The sequence below is a fragment of the Eleutherodactylus coqui genome, chromosome 1 (genome assembly GCF_035609145.1).
Source record: "Eleutherodactylus coqui strain aEleCoq1 chromosome 1, aEleCoq1.hap1, whole genome shotgun sequence".
In the NCBI taxonomy this organism is placed as follows: Eukaryota; Metazoa; Chordata; class Amphibia; order Anura; family Eleutherodactylidae; genus Eleutherodactylus; species Eleutherodactylus coqui.
The window spans coordinates 238986698-239002183 of record NC_089837.1 but is presented as its reverse complement, the minus strand read 5'-3'; the positions used below and the strand labels follow the sequence as shown (position 1 = coordinate 239002183).

Sequence of the window (15486 nt, the reverse complement as noted above, 5' to 3'; positions counted from 1 at the left end):
ACGGCGGAGGTAACGTCAGATTAAACGCAGGTGGGCTTCGGCCCACACTGCATGCCCCAGTCAGACTGGGATTTTTTTATAAGTAGACACAGACAGGTACAACTCCCTAATGTGAAGTCCGTGTGGACCCAAAGCATGGGTGACTCCCTGGAACCCACCGGCGGTACATAAACAAATCCCATTGCAGTGCCCAGCACAGCTGAGGTAACGTCAGATTAAATGCAGGTGGGCTTCGGCCCACACTGCATGCCCCAGTCTGATTGGGGTTTTTAATACATAGACACTGGCAGGTACAAATCCGTAATGTGAAGTCCCTGTGGACCCACAGCATGGGTGGCTCCCTGGAACCCATCGGCGGTACATAAATGTATCCCATTGCAGTGCCCTGCTCAGCAGAGCTAATGTCAGAAACAATACAGGTGGGCTTCAGCCCACAGTGCATGCACCAGTCAGACTGGTAATATGTACCTTAACAGTAACCGCGTTGGTGGGAATGTGGTCGCGACTGCGGACCTAGTAGCGCGGTTTTATTTAGTTGGTTTTCGGAATGTGGCCATGATTAAGTGGGCCGTGGCGGGGGGATGGTGGGGGGGCTCTCTTGTTGTGTCCTTAAAGGTGAAATTCTTGGACTGCCACCAGACGGACGAATGCAAAGGTATTTGCCAAGAATATTTTCATTGTTGGAGGAGGAGGGGGATGTTTTTGAGGCACTACGTGTCCTCTCCACGTGTCCGTGGTTATATGCACCTTAACAGTAACCGCGTTGGTGGGAAATGGCCTCACCGCCATCATGTCTTTGGGAAGCCTCCGTTTCCACACTCCAGTGACATAGCATTAGCAGCGGTATAGGCAGAGCCCAGAATTAGTAACATTTCAGCGGTAGCATTAGGGACAGGCCCCAGTAACATATCACTAGCAGCATTATAGGGGGAGCACAGTATTAGTTCCATTTCAGTAGTAGTAGCAGTCTGGACAGGCCCCAGTAACATATCACTAGTAGCAGTATAGGGGGAGCACAGTTTTATTTCCATTTCAGTAGTAGTAGCAGTCAAGACAGGCCCCAGTAACAATTCCAAAGCAGCAGTATAGGGGGAGCACAGTATTAGTTCCATTTCAGTAGTAGTAGCAGTCAAGACAGGCCCCAGTAACATATCACTAGCAGCAGTATAGGGGGAGTACAGTATTAGTTCCATTTCAGTACTAGTAGTAGTCTGGACAGGCCCCAGTAACATATCACTAGCAGCAGTATAGGGGGAGCACACTATTAGTTCCATTTCAGTAGTAGCAGCAGTCTGGACAGGCCCCAGTAATATATCACTAGCAGCAGTATAGGCGGAGCACAGTATTAGTTCCATTTCAGTAATGGTAGCAGTCAAGACAGGCCCCAGTAACAATTCCGAAGCAGCAGTATAGGGGGAGCACAGTCTTAGTTCCATTTCAGTAGTAGTAGCAGTCTAGACAGGCCACAGTAACATTCCCGTTGCAGCAGTTTAGGGAGATAACAGTCTCTTTCACATTTCAGTAGTTGTAGTATAGACAAGGCCCCAGTTACATTTATGTAGCAAAAGTGTAGGCCAACCCCACACACCTTGCTGTACCATGAGTGTAGGCGAAGCCCATAAAAATTACTAGGATTACACTGTAGGCGAGGGCCCCACAAAATTGGTGTACCAACAGTACTAATGTACCTCAGAAAAATTGCCCATGCCCAACCAAGAGGGCAGGTGAAACCCATTAATCGCTTTGGTTAATGTGGCTTAATTTGTAACTAGGCCTGGAGGCAGCCCAGTTAAAATAAAAATTGGTTCAGGTGCAAGTTTCAATGCTTTAATGAGAATTGAAACGTAAAAACATTGTTTGCAAAAGTAATATGACTGAGCCTTGTGGGCCTAAGAAAAATTGCCCGTTCGGCGTGATTACGTGAGGTTTCAGGAGGAGGAGCAGGAGGAGGAGGATGAATATAATACACAGATTGATGAAGCTAAAAGGTCCCCGTTTGTTATGGTGATAGAGAACGATGCTTCCATCTGCGGGTGCAGCCTACGTATTGTTTAGGTACCGCTGCTGTCCGCTGGTGGAGAAGAGAAGTCTGGGGAAATCCAGGCTTTGTTCATCTTTATGAGTGTAAGCCTGTCGGCACTGTCAGATGACAGGCGGGTACGCTTATCCGTGCTGATTCCCCCAGCCGCACTAAACACCCTCTGACAAGACGCTAGCCGCAGGGCAAGCAAGCACCTCCAGGGCATACAGCGCGAGTTCAGGCCACGTGTCCAGCTTCGACACCCAGTAGTTGTACGGAGCAGAGGCGTCACGGAGGGTGGTCGTGCGATCGGCTACGCACTCCCTCACCATCCTTTTACAGTGCTCCTGCCGACTCAGCCGTGACTGGGGAGCAGTGACACAGTCTTGCTGGGGAGCCATAAAGCTGGCAAAGGCCTTGGAGATTGTTCCCCTGCCTGCGCTGTACATGCTGCCTGATCTCAGCGCCTCCCCTGCTACCTGGCCCTCGGAACTGCGCCTTCTGCCACTAGCGCTGTCGGATGTGAATTTTACCATCAGTTTGTCCGCCAGGGTCCTGTGGTATAGCATCACTCTCGAACCCCTTTCCTCTTCGGGTATGAGAGTGGAAAGGTTCTCCTTATACGGTGGGTCGAGCAGTGTGTACACCCAGTAATCCGTAGTGGCCAGAATGTGTGTAACGCGAGGGTCACGAGAAAGGCATCCTAACATGAAGTCAGCCATGTGTACCAGGGTACCTGTACGCAACACATGGCTGTCCTCACTAGGAAGATCACTTTCAGGGTCCTCCTCCTCCTCCTCAGGCCATACACGCTGAAAGGATGACAGGCAAGCAGCATGGGTACCCTCAAGCTGTCTCTTCCCCCTCCTCCTCATGCTCCTCCCCCTCCAAAACGCGCTGAGATATAGACATGAGGGTGCTCTGACTACCCAGCGACATACTGTCTTCCCCCGCCTCCGTTTCCAAGCGCAAAGCATCTGCCTTTATGCTTTGCAGGGAACTTCTCAAGAGGCATAGTAGAGGAATGGTGACGCTAATGATTGCAGCATCGCCGCTCACCATCTGGGTAGACTCCTCAAAGTTTCCAAGGACCTGGCAGATGTCTGCCAACCAGGCCCACTCTTCTGTAAAGAATTGAGGAGGCTGACTCCCACTACGCCGCCCATGTTGGAGTTCCACTATAGCTCTACGCTGCTCATAGAGCCTGGCCAACATGTGGAGCGTAGAGTTCCACCGTGTGGGCATGTCGCACAGCAATCGGTGCACTGGCAGATTAAACCAATGTTGCAGGGTCCGCAGGGTGGCAGCGTCCGTGTTGGACTTGCGGAAATGTGCGCTGACCCGGCGCACCTTTCCGAGCAGGTCTGACAAGCGTGGGTAGCTTTTCAGAAACCGCTGAACCACCAAATTAAAGATGTGCGCCAGGCATGGCACGTGCGTGAGGCTGCCAACCTGCAGAGCCGCCACCAGGTTACGGCCGTTGTCACACACGACCATGCCAGGTTGGAGGCTCAGCGGCGAAAGCCAGCGGTCGGTCTGCTCTGTCAGACCCTGCAGCAGTTCGTGGGCCGTGTGCCTCTTCTCTCCTAAGCTGAGTAGTTTCAGCACGGCCTGCTGACGCTTGCCCACCGCTGTGCTGCCATGCCTCGCGACACCGACTGCTGGCGACGTGCTGCTGCTGACACATCTTGATTGTGAGACACAGGTTGCGTAGGAGGAGGAGGAGGAGGGTGGTTTAGTGGAGGAAGCATACACCGCCGCAGATACCAGCACCGAGCTGGGGCCCGCAATTCTGGGGGTGGGTAGGACGTGAGCAGTCCCAGGCTCTGACTCAGTCCCAGCCTCCACTAAATTCACCCAATGTGCCGTCAGGGAGATATAGTGGCCCTGCCCGCCTGTGCTTGTCCACGTGTCCGTTGTTAAGTGGACCTTGCCAGTAACCGCGTTGGTGAGGGCGCGTACAATGTTGCGGGAGACGTGGTCGTGCAGGGCAGGGCCGGCACATCGGGAAAAGTAATGGCGACTGGGAACCGAGTAGCGCGGGGCTGCCGCCGCCATCATGTTTTTGAAAGCCTCCGTTTCCACAAGCCTATACGGCAGCATCTCCAGGCTGATCAATTTGGCTATGTGCACGTTTAACGCTTGAGCGCGCGGGTGCGTGGCGGCGTACTTGTGCTTGCGCTCAAACAGTTGCGCTAGCGACGGCTGGACGCTGCGCTGAGAGACATTGCTGGATGGGGCCGAGGACAGCGGAGGTGAGCTTGTGGGTGAAGGCTGGGAGACGGTCGTGCCTGTGTCCTGAGAGGGGGGTTGGATCTCAGTGGCAGGTTGGGGCACAGGGGGAGAGGCAGTGGTGCAAACCGGAGGCGGTGAACGGCCTTCGTCCCACCTTGTGGGGTGCTTGGCCATCATATGCCTGCGCATGCTGGTGGTGGTGAGGCTGGTGGTGGTGGCTCCCCGGCTGATCTTGGCGCAACAAACCTTGCACACCACAGTTCGTCGGTCGTCTGCACTCTCAGTGAAAAACTGCCACACCTTTGAGCACCTCGGCCTCTGCAGGGTGGCATGGCGCGAGGGGGCGCTTTGGGAAACAGTTGGTGGATTATTCGGTCTGGCCCTGCCTCTACCCCTGGCCACCGCACTGCCTCTTCCAACCTGCCCTGCTGCTGCACTTGCCTCTCCCTCTGAAGACCTGTCCTCAGTAGGCTTAGCAAACCAGGTGGGGTCAGTCACCTCATCGTCCAGCTTCTCTTCCTCCGAATCCTCTGTGCGCTCCTCCCTTGGATTTACTGAAATTACTACTACCTCACTGATAGACAACTGTGTCTCATCGTCATCGTCCTCCTCACCCACTGAAAGCTCTTGAGACAGTTGCCGGAAGTCCCCAGCCTCATCCCCCGGACCCCGGGAACTTTCCAAAGGTTGGGCATCGGTCACGACAAACTCCTCCGGTGGGAGAGGAACCATTGCTGCCCATTCTGGGCAGGGGCCGAGAACAGTTCCTGGGAGTCTGCCTGCTCCTCAGAATGTGTCATTTTCATGGAGTGAGGAGGCTGGGAGGAAGGAGGAGCAGCAGCCAGAGGATTCAGAGTTGCAGCTGTGGACGGCGTAGAAGACTGGGTGGTCGATAGATTGCTGGATGCACTTTCTGCCATCCACGACAGGACCTGCTCACACTGCTCAGTTTCTAATAAAGGTCTACCGCGTGGACCCATTAATTGTGAGATGAATCTGGGGACCTCAGAAACTTGCCTCTCTCCTAATCCCGCAGCAGTCGGCTGCGATACACCTGGACCAGGAGCTCGGCCTGTGCCCACACCCTGACTTGGGCCTCCGCGTCCTCAGCCGCGTCCACGTCCTCTAGGCCTACCCCTACCCCTCAGCATGGTGTATTACGAGTAGAGTAGAAACAGAATGCTGTAATTAAATGTGCCGCTTATTGGCCTGTGGTTGGAGGCTGACTTCGCTTACGGAGCGCACAGCAGAGCCAGGAAACAATTATGCGCAAGCCTGTAGTGAGACCTAGGTGTGTATGACTGAGGTACTGGAATTCACAGCGCAGAACCAGTCAAGTGTGCAAAGGCCAGTGGTAGGCCTTAAGTGTTTTGCTTCAATTTTTTAAAATGGTGAGGTGAAAAACCAGACAGACACCGTATGCAGCATATATATTGTATACTCTTTCCCTCTGGCGGGATGACGGCGATCATGTAACAGACACAGCAGAGCCAGGAAACAATTATGCGCAAGCCTGCTGTAATGCTTAGCTGGGTATTAATTAGCAACTACTACCCCCAGCAGACACGCAGTAAACTGAAGACGGTCACAGGCAGCCCAAATATAGTATTTTTTCCCAATTTTGGGGAAAAAGCCCACTGCCTATATAGCCTGTATATGGATTTCCCTGTTGGAGGATGACTCTGGTTATTGAAAGCACAGTGCAGCCAGAACAAAATTATGCGCAAGGCTGGGTATTAAATAGCGACTACTACCCCCAGCAGACACACAGTAAACTGAAGATGGTCACAGGCAGCCCAAATATAGTATTTTTTCCCAATTTTGGGGAAAAAGCCCACTGCCTATATAGCCTGTATATGGATTTCCCTGTTGGAGGATGACTGTGGTTATTGAAAGCACAGTGCAGCCAGAACAAAATTATGCGCAAGGCTAGGTATTAATTAGCGACTACTACCCCCAGCAGACACGCAGTAAACTGAAGACGGTCACAGGCAGCCCAAATATAGTATTTTTTCCCAATTTTTTTTGAAAAAGCCCACTGCCTATATAGCCAGTATACCTCTCTCCCTGCCTCACCAGTACTGCCCCTATACTGAGTAAAATGACTGCAGACTGAGGACGCTATGGTCTGCACGCCCGATATACAAAAAAAAAAATTTGCAAAACTGCTAAAAGCAGCCTCAACAGTACTGCACACGGTCAGATGTGGCCCTAAGAAGGACCGTTGGGGTTCTTGAAGACGAAGAATAACAGCCTAACACTCTCCCTATAGCAGCTACAGCAAGACGGCACTTTCCCTAATGTCTCTCAGCGTGCATCTGTGGCGAGCCGCGGGCGGGCCCAGTTTATATACTCGGGTGGCACCTGATCTCCCCAGCCACTCACTGCAGGGGGGTGGGATAGGGCTGGAACTTCACAGGAGGAAGTTGTAATGCCTTCCCTGTATACTATTGGCCAGAAAACGGTGCAAAATTTTCTGGGAAGAAAATGAAAGTGACTCGAACACCTCGTGGTGCTTGTCTCGAGTAACGAGCATCTCAAGTACCCTAATACTCGAACGAGTATCAAGCTCGGACGAGTACGCTCGCTCATCTCTAATAAATACTACTGTCATATTGTACATAACAATAATGCAACTGAGTACTGTGCAAATAAATTATGCTCCCAAATACTATACACATAAATATGACTATACTGTACAGATAAATTAGACTATATTGTACATTTAAGGCCCTGTTCATTTGTTGTGGCTTTCAATTGTAATACACCCTCCTCCCATTTTTAACAACTTAAGGTCCAGGGTCTTTTGGTCCAAAAGGACTGGACACTTTTTAAAGATTTTACCCATGTGATGTGGTTTTGTGCTCTATTTTTTTTATTTTTTTTTAGTTTTATTGGGGGTAAAAAGCTAAGAAAAAGATTTTAAATTTATAGTTGTTTTTTTTAATTAGTATAGTTACGCTCAAATAAAGTATGGGAATGGGTTCCTCATTTTGTTTCGGATGCTTTGATATATACTGTAATATGTATAGTTTTAGATTACAGGACGCAGGGTTTTGGTTGGCGTCAGCTTTGGGTCATTTTCTTTTTCATATTTATTTTTTTATTTTGTTGTGTAATTTTTTTAAACTGATTTTTGTAACAATTTTTTTTACCATCTATGACCCTCATGATGTCATCTAAGAATTTAGGGGATCATTCATATTGTATTTCTTTTATAATATTTCATACTATTGCACTGTAGCTGGGGCATCCATAGAAGCAGCAGTTACAGGGAAAAACATTCACCTATAGGGACAATAGTCCCTAACAGAGCTGATCAGGGTTTACTAGGACCCTGCAGCTCTGCTGTAACAGTGGGCACCCAGCGGTCACGTGATCACCAGGTCATATAGTGGACGCAATACTTCCACTTTCACTCTTTAGTGCATACCGCTCATTGAGTGCTATGCAGACTGGAAAGGAGAAGGCAGAAACGGGCTTCTCCCTTCTCCTCTAGATCCTCAGCTGTGTCTGACAGCTGAAAACCTGACCTGCTCCTGCTTGATTGAAAGAGAAGAGGCTTTAATCTTGCACTGTACTTCTGCTATCATTCAGGATTAAAACCCAGGACCAAGCATTGTATATTTATGGCGTTTGGTCCTTAAAAGGTTAATACAGTTTTAACATATGTTACTCCAATCTGCAGTCTTCCAACTGTGTTCCTGATGTTTTTGCGATGTGCTAACATAAACATTTGTTTTTATTTGATTTATTTTTAGACTGATGTTTTTTCAGTTTCAATGGATAAAGGTGCTGTAGTCTTATCTGTAAAAGACATAAAGGTGCAGTCGAAGAACAAATTATATAATGATGGGCATAATCACTTCATTGTTGCTTCAGTGTCACCAACAAGGTATAGTATGTGTTTGTCACATTCACACTTTTCCCAGCATTTGTCATGATTGCAGCAGCAAGGGACTAATCAATTTTCACTTCTTCTCATATTCCAATATTCCAACTGATCATAAATTGCACCCCAACACAGTCTATATAACCCTAGACATATGCTGCCAGAAGTTTGGGTAAATGGGCTAGAAGTCCAACATATACTCACTTGGTGCTCTCCAGCAGTCAAAGAGTTGACACTATTGAGGCTATAGGTTTAGAATAACATTGACAAGCTTATCAAAGTCTAAGGCCACCTCACACAGGCGTTTGCAGTAAACTCAGCGTTCTTCAACGCTGTGTTTACTGCAATTTCAGCAGCATTGGCACGCGTTATGCCAGCGCTTTGGCTGCGTTTTTAGCACAGCTGGAAAAAAAAAGAAGTACTCACCTAGTAGGCGCCGTCCGGCGTCCCTGCAGGCTTCCAGGCACTTGTCTGTGCCTGCAGAGCATCTCATGCTGCTAACGAGGTTTGAAGACCATGCCTCCAGCAAAAGATTGCTCTGACTGGCTGAGCTGCGGGCCATTCATTCATTGAATGGCTGCGATTGGTGCATCCATAGCTGGCTGTGTTTGGCGCTGGATTAGCGAATCAGAGCAATCTCTTGCTGGAGGCAGGATCTTCAAACCCCGTCACTCGCAAAAGATCCTCTGACAAGTGCCCGGAGCTTCAGAAAGCAGCGCCAGGGACCCGGACGGCGTCAGCATCGGTGAGTATGAGTTTTTTACTTTTTTGGGCACTGTGTTTAGTGCTGCCCAAAACGCGGCACCAAGTTGTGCCGTGCTTTCAGCAGTACTTCTAATGCTGCCCACTCATTTCAATGGGCAACGCAGGGCTGAAAACGGCCAAAGATAGGACATGCATCGTTGTTGAAGACGCTGCGTTTTGACGTTTGTGTGAACAGCCCCATTGAAATGAATGGGAACCTTGTACAGCGTTTAGCGCAGCGCTTAAAACGCAGCACTAAACGCTGTAAAAAAAAACATCTGTGTGAGGGGGGCTTAAGCTTTAATTCAAAAAGATGCAGTATTTATAAAAAGTTAAGTGAGAAAATAAAATTCACAAATACAAATAAAAGCAAATCGTTATAAAAAAAAGAGGGAAGAAACACATGTAGTAGATCTTTAGTTCTTCTATTTCTTAGAGAGTAAGTGAACAAGGGAACACATTTCAGACTTCAGCCATCTCCAAATGTGAACAGCCTTCTACTGTCCAAAACCTTTTATATTTCCAGTTCATGTCTCAGGTTTTAGAACAGCCGATTAGTTCATTTAAAAAAATCCTTTGTTTAGGAATGGACAGTGAGTCAACAAGAGGGCAAATACAATGCATATTCAACAGTTCATCTTCCTGTAACTCCACTCCCTGTAAGGGAATGGGGGATATTCAATTTGGATGGACAGATGTTCATCTGCCTTTCCATTTGAAACTTGTCCAAACCACTTAGGTGACAAACATGATAAATCTTTCCAATGGATGATAGTCGCCTTCCCACAAACTCTTTATTGTAATAAAGGTTCACCCTTTGGATGACAGATGCATACAGTGATGTTACCTTTTCATCACAGTGTTTATCAGTGATTTTGCAGCTTTTGCCTTTACTTTATAATTAATATTATATTCATAGTATGTTTACTTGTGCATTCCCTTCAATGACAGTCAATAGTTTTGAATAGTTCCAATTAGCAGTGCATCTTTAACTTCAACCAACTTTATAGGGATAAGTTATTATGATATGGTTTAGACACAGGGAGAGAGAACCCCCAGGGCCTTTACTTGCACACCACCTATCTAAAGTGTGCCAAGTATATTCACTTTCTACTCTATCCTGTTGATTGGCCGAATATTATCTCCTATTATTTCTATAATATGAGCCTGATACCTTCATGGGACAACCACTTTAACCATAACCCCTTGAGCCTAAAGGGCGTAAATGTACACCTTCTGGGTGGGAATTTAAATGCCCGGATCGGAGTTCAGGAGCCCGGACACCTTGATGCCAGGAAAAGATTTTGACTGGCCATACATGGAATATTACTAGAGCGAGTATCGTCCTTTTCGAGTACCTGCCTGCACGTCAGAAAAGATTCGGGGGAGAGCGGGGAGGAACCGGGGGGAGATCTCTCTACCCCCCCCTCCCGCTCCCCACTGCTCACCCCCGCCGGCACCCGAATCTTTTCTGACGAGCGGGCAGGTACTTGAAAAGGATGTTACTCGCTCGAGTATCTGCCCTTAACGAGTATGCTCGCTCATCTCTAAATATTACATGTAGTAGTGTTAGTGGTTCTCTGCCTCGGGTCATGAAGGGGTGTATCTGCCTCCCTCCTAATACTTCTATAATATGGACATGATAGTCTCAAGGGACGACCACTTGAACTTTAACTTCTTACTCCTACAGAGCGTAAATGTATGTCCTCTGGCTGGACATTTAAATGCCACGATCAGAGGCCCCCTCCCCATTGTGATGACATTGCGAGGTGTCAGTGTGTTGTTATGGCAGCCAGCCCCCAGGGCTGCCATTAATGATTGCCTATCAAGACATGCCTGTTGCACGTCTTCATAGACTGCGTCTCAAAATAAAGTATAATGCGATATTCACACTTTTATAATTAAAAAAATCAAAACAAACCAAAAAATATTTGGTATTGCCGCATTCATAAAAGTTTGATTTAGCAAAATAAAGCATTATAATATTCCCGTTTTACCGAACGGTGACGTCAGAAAGAAAAAAAATACAAAACGCCAGTATTACACTTTTTTGGTCACTCTGTCTCCAAGAAAAAATGTAATAAAAAGCAAGTCATAAGCACTGCAAAATGCTACCAATAGAAACCACAAATCATTACGCAAAAAAGAAAAAAACAGCCCCCACATAGATCCCTCAACAGAAAGATAAAGCTATGGTGGTCTGAAGATGGCAACAGAAAACTATTTTGTAAAGATATTTTATTTTTCAAAAGTAGTACAGCAAAACAAAAACTTATATAAACTTCAATGGAAGCCGTCCACGCGGAATCCATGGAAAAATGGAGCATGCTGAGATTTTTCCTGTGGAGCAACATAGTAACATAGTATGTAAGGCCGAATGAAGACAATGTCCATCTAGTCCAGCCTGTCTATCCTACTATGTTGATCCAGAGGAAGGCAAAAAACCCCAAGGCCAGAAGCCAATTAGCCCTTTTGGGGGAAAAATTCCTTCCCGACTCCCTACTGGCAATCAGACTGTTCCCTGGATCAACCCCTAATAGTTCCTACCTGCCTATATACCAGGATTTACACTTAACCTAATATTTATATCCTGTAATATTCTTCTTCTCCAGAAAGACATCAAGTCCCCTTTTAAACTCCTCTATGGATTTTGCCATCACCACTTCCTCCGGTAGAGAGTTCCACAGTCTAACTGCTCTTACAGTAAAGAATCCCCTTCTATGTTGGTGATGAAACTTACTTTCCTCTAATCGTAGCGGATGTCCTCTTGTTACCGTCATGGTCCTGGGTGTAAACAGATCGCGGGAGAGATCCATGTGTTGTCCCCTCATGTACTTATACATGGTTATTTGGTCGCCTCTTAACCTTCTTTTTTCTAGAGTAAATAGTCCCAGTTTGGATAGCCTCTCTGGGTATTCCAGTCCCGTCATTCCATGTATTAGTTTAGTTGCCCTTCTTTGAACCCCTTCAAGCACTGTGACATCTTTCCTGAGCACCGGTGTCCAGAATTGTACGCAGTATTCCATGTGAGGCCTGACAAGTGCCTTATATAATGGAAGGATAACGTTTTCGTCCTTCGCCCCTATACCTCTTTTAATGCACCCCAAGACTTTATTTGCCTTTTTGCAGCAGCTGACTGGCATTGGTTACTCCAGTTTAGTCTATTATCCACTAATACCCCCAGATCCTTTTCCATATCACTTTTCCCTAGTGGCACCCCATTAAGTGAATATTTGTGACATCCGTTTCTCCTGCCCATGTGCATAGTCTTACATTTTTCAACATTGAACTTCATTTGCCATTTTCCTGCCCAAGCCCCCAGCTTATCCAGGTCCGTTTGTAGCCGCACGTTGTCCTCCGTTGCATTAATTATATTGTATAATTTTGTGTCATCTGCAAATATTGATATTTTGCTGTGCAGCCCCTCTATCAGGTCATTGATAAATATGTTGAACAGAGTGGGGCCTAGTACTAAACCCTGTGGCACCCCGCTAGCGACTGTGGACCAATCAGAGTATGAGCCATTTATTACCACCCTCTGCTTTCTATCATTAAGCCAATTTTTTACCCACTTACACACGTTTTCGCCCAGTCCGAGCTGCCTCATTTTGTATATTAGCCTATTATGTGGCACGGTGTCAAAGGCTTTAGAGAAGTCCAGATATACAAGATCAATAGATTCTCCCTGGTCAAGCTTAGAGCTTACTTCATCATAGAAACTGATCAGATTTGTTTGACATGAGCGACCCTTCATGAATCCATGCTGGTGAGGGGTTATTCCCTTAATCTCCTTGAGGTACTCATCGATGGCGTCTCTCAGAATCCCCTTGAAAATTTTTCCTGTTACTGAAGTGAGACTTACTGGCCTGTAGTTACCAGGCTCACTTTTGCTCCCTTTTTTGTAAATTGGAACCACGTTGGCAATGCGCCAGTCCAATGGTACTACTCCGGTCTTGATAGTGTCTAGAAATATTAGGTATAGCGTCCTAGCTATCTCGTCACTTAGTTCTTTTAGTATCCTTGGGTGTAATCCATCTGGACCCGGCGATTTATCAATTTTAGCAAGAATCGATAACGCAGCAAATATCTGCCTGTGGGCAGGAGCCCTTACTGGCTGACGGAAATAGAAAGAAAACAAAGATGTTAAACAGAAAGAATTCAAGATTTGTTAAGAGCTCTTCCATGTGCATGGTGTAATAAAAAGAAAAAAACATGAGCTTAGAGAGTAAATCTGTAATTAGTTCAAAAAGTATCATAACTGTAATGAAATGTACACACTGCGTTTTTTGTTGTATATTTGATGCAGAATCTGTGCCAATTCCACATCAAATTCACAGAGAAATATGCACCTTTAGTGACTTTTTATTCAGGATGCGATATTGCGCAACAGCATTGCGGAATATGCCCTCCTGCCGAATATTCAGAACCAAAATTTGCACTGCTAATGTGCGGATTTTGTTATGGAATTGAAAATAGCAGAATCCTGCCGGCAATTCCACATCAAAATCTGCAGTTAGCAGTGCGGAATATTGTGCAACGCTGTTGCGGAATATTCCTTCCCAAGTGAAAGCTCCCTTAGGGTGCCTACCAACTACCGTTCTTTTTCACTGCTAAATTCGCAGCGTTTTTTTCCCCTTGTGTCTATGGGGCTTGTTAATGTTAAAAATACAACGCAGCAAAACCACAGTTTGGCGGTAAATTGCGTTTTTGCCGTATTGCATTTTTAACATTAACAAGCCCCACAGACACCAGGGGAAAAAAACGCTGCAAATTTTGCAGTAAAAAAGAACGGTAGTGGGTAGGTACCCTTAAAGGGGTTTTCTCACAACTTAAAATTGACTCACAACCGCTCTGTTCTTCCTGGTTGATGCTGACCAGGACCTGTGACTCCTCACCCCCCTTTTTTTTCCTCCCTCACTCTACTAATTCTCCTTAGAATCCTGTCTCTGGTTAGAAATATGGAATACAATAATATGCTTATGGTAATGTTACAAGACCAAGGAAAAAAATGTTAAAAATCTTGTATATGTAACAATGATATAATGTATTATGTATTTCAATAAAAAATATATTGGGAAAAAATGTATTTAGTTAGGTTAATACCACTTAAAGGGGTTGTCCCGCACCGAAACGTTTTTTTTTTTTTTTCAATAGCCCCCCCCCCGTTCGGCACGAGACAAACCCGATGCAGGCATAAAAAAAACAAACCGTCCAGTACTTACCCGAATCCCCGCGCTCTGGCGACTTCTTACTTACCTTGTGAAGATGGCCGCCGGGATCTTCACCCTCGGTGGACCGCAGGTCTTCTGTGCGGTCCATTGCCGATTCCAGCCTCCTGATTGGCTGGAATCGGCACACGTGACGGGGCGGAGCTACGAGGAGCCGCTCTCCGGCACGAGCGGCCCCATTCAGAAGGGAGAAGACCGGACTGCGCAAGCGCGTCTAATCGGGCGATTAGACGCTGAAGATTAGACGGCACCATGGAGACGGCGACGCTAGCAACGGAACAGGTAAGTGAATAACTTCTGTATGGCTCATAATTAATGCACAATGTACATTACAAAGTGCACTAATATGGCCATACAGAAGTGTATACCCCCACTTTGTTTCGCGGGACAACCCCTTTAAGTGGGTAAGAAAGGGAGACTAGAGTTAGAGTAATTTATATTATAAGGTGCATGGCAGAATCAGTTTGTTCAGACTGATGCACAGATAGTTCCCTTGCGACATCAACTCTGTCTCCTTCTCCATTCGCTGCAGGTTGGTGTACCTCTTCATGGGATTGATTAATCACTCTATAAATGAAATGGTATATTTTCTATTAGTTATTAGACCGTGTAGGTGGATTGATAAATAAATCTGTTGCTGTTTCATTACATACAAAACTATTTTCACACTTTTTGCAGCTATTAAAGTAAATTATAGTGAGTTACTGGGGTTAAAGCTAATTCTGATATTTGCTTATATCATCTGCCTGTTTTTGGACCACTTTGCCGCCTGGCTCCCCCATTTCCTATCCTGCGAAATCCCAACCCTCATCTTAGGCGATTTTACATGCCCACTAATGACCCCAACTCCCCATCTGCCTCTCAGCTTCTTTCGCTCACCTCCTCCCTTGGTCTCTCTCAACTCTCAGCCTCTCCCACTCACAGGGATGGCAACACTCTGGATCTGGTCTTCCTCCGTCTCTGCTCTGCTTCCAACTTCACTAACTCCCCTCTCCCGCTCTCAGATCATAACATCCTCTCTTTCTCTGTCACGCTCCCTAACATCTCTCCACACCCACCTACCTACCGTACCTATAGGAACTTTGAGGCCATACACACCCAAGATTTTGCTGAGTCCCTACAGTCCTCTCTGTCCCCTATCTCTCTCCTCTCCTGCCCCAACCTGGCTGCCGATCGCTACAACACCGCTCTCAAACATGCCCTGGATGAAGCAGCTCCCCCCAGGATCCAAGCCATCCAATGTAGACTGCGGCAACCCTGGCTCACGCCTCAAACGCGCTTTATCCGGCGGTGCTCTAGAAGTGCTGAACGGCTGTGGAGGAAGTCGCAAACATCCACAGACTTTCTCCACTACAAATTCATGCTCA

General features: G+C 46.8%; 1 protein-coding gene across 1 annotated transcript in view; it reads left to right on the top strand.

Annotated features, from left to right (window-relative positions):
• The window catches only part of LAMA4 (laminin subunit alpha 4), a 156132-nt gene that overhangs the window by 121899 nt on the left and 18747 nt on the right, over positions 1 to 15486 (top strand). Inside the window, exon 30 of the mRNA XM_066607137.1 lies at positions 8017 to 8150. Within this exon, the coding sequence (XP_066463234.1) occupies positions 8017 to 8150 (134 nt within the window). The remainder of the gene's footprint in view (positions 1 to 8016; positions 8151 to 15486) is intronic.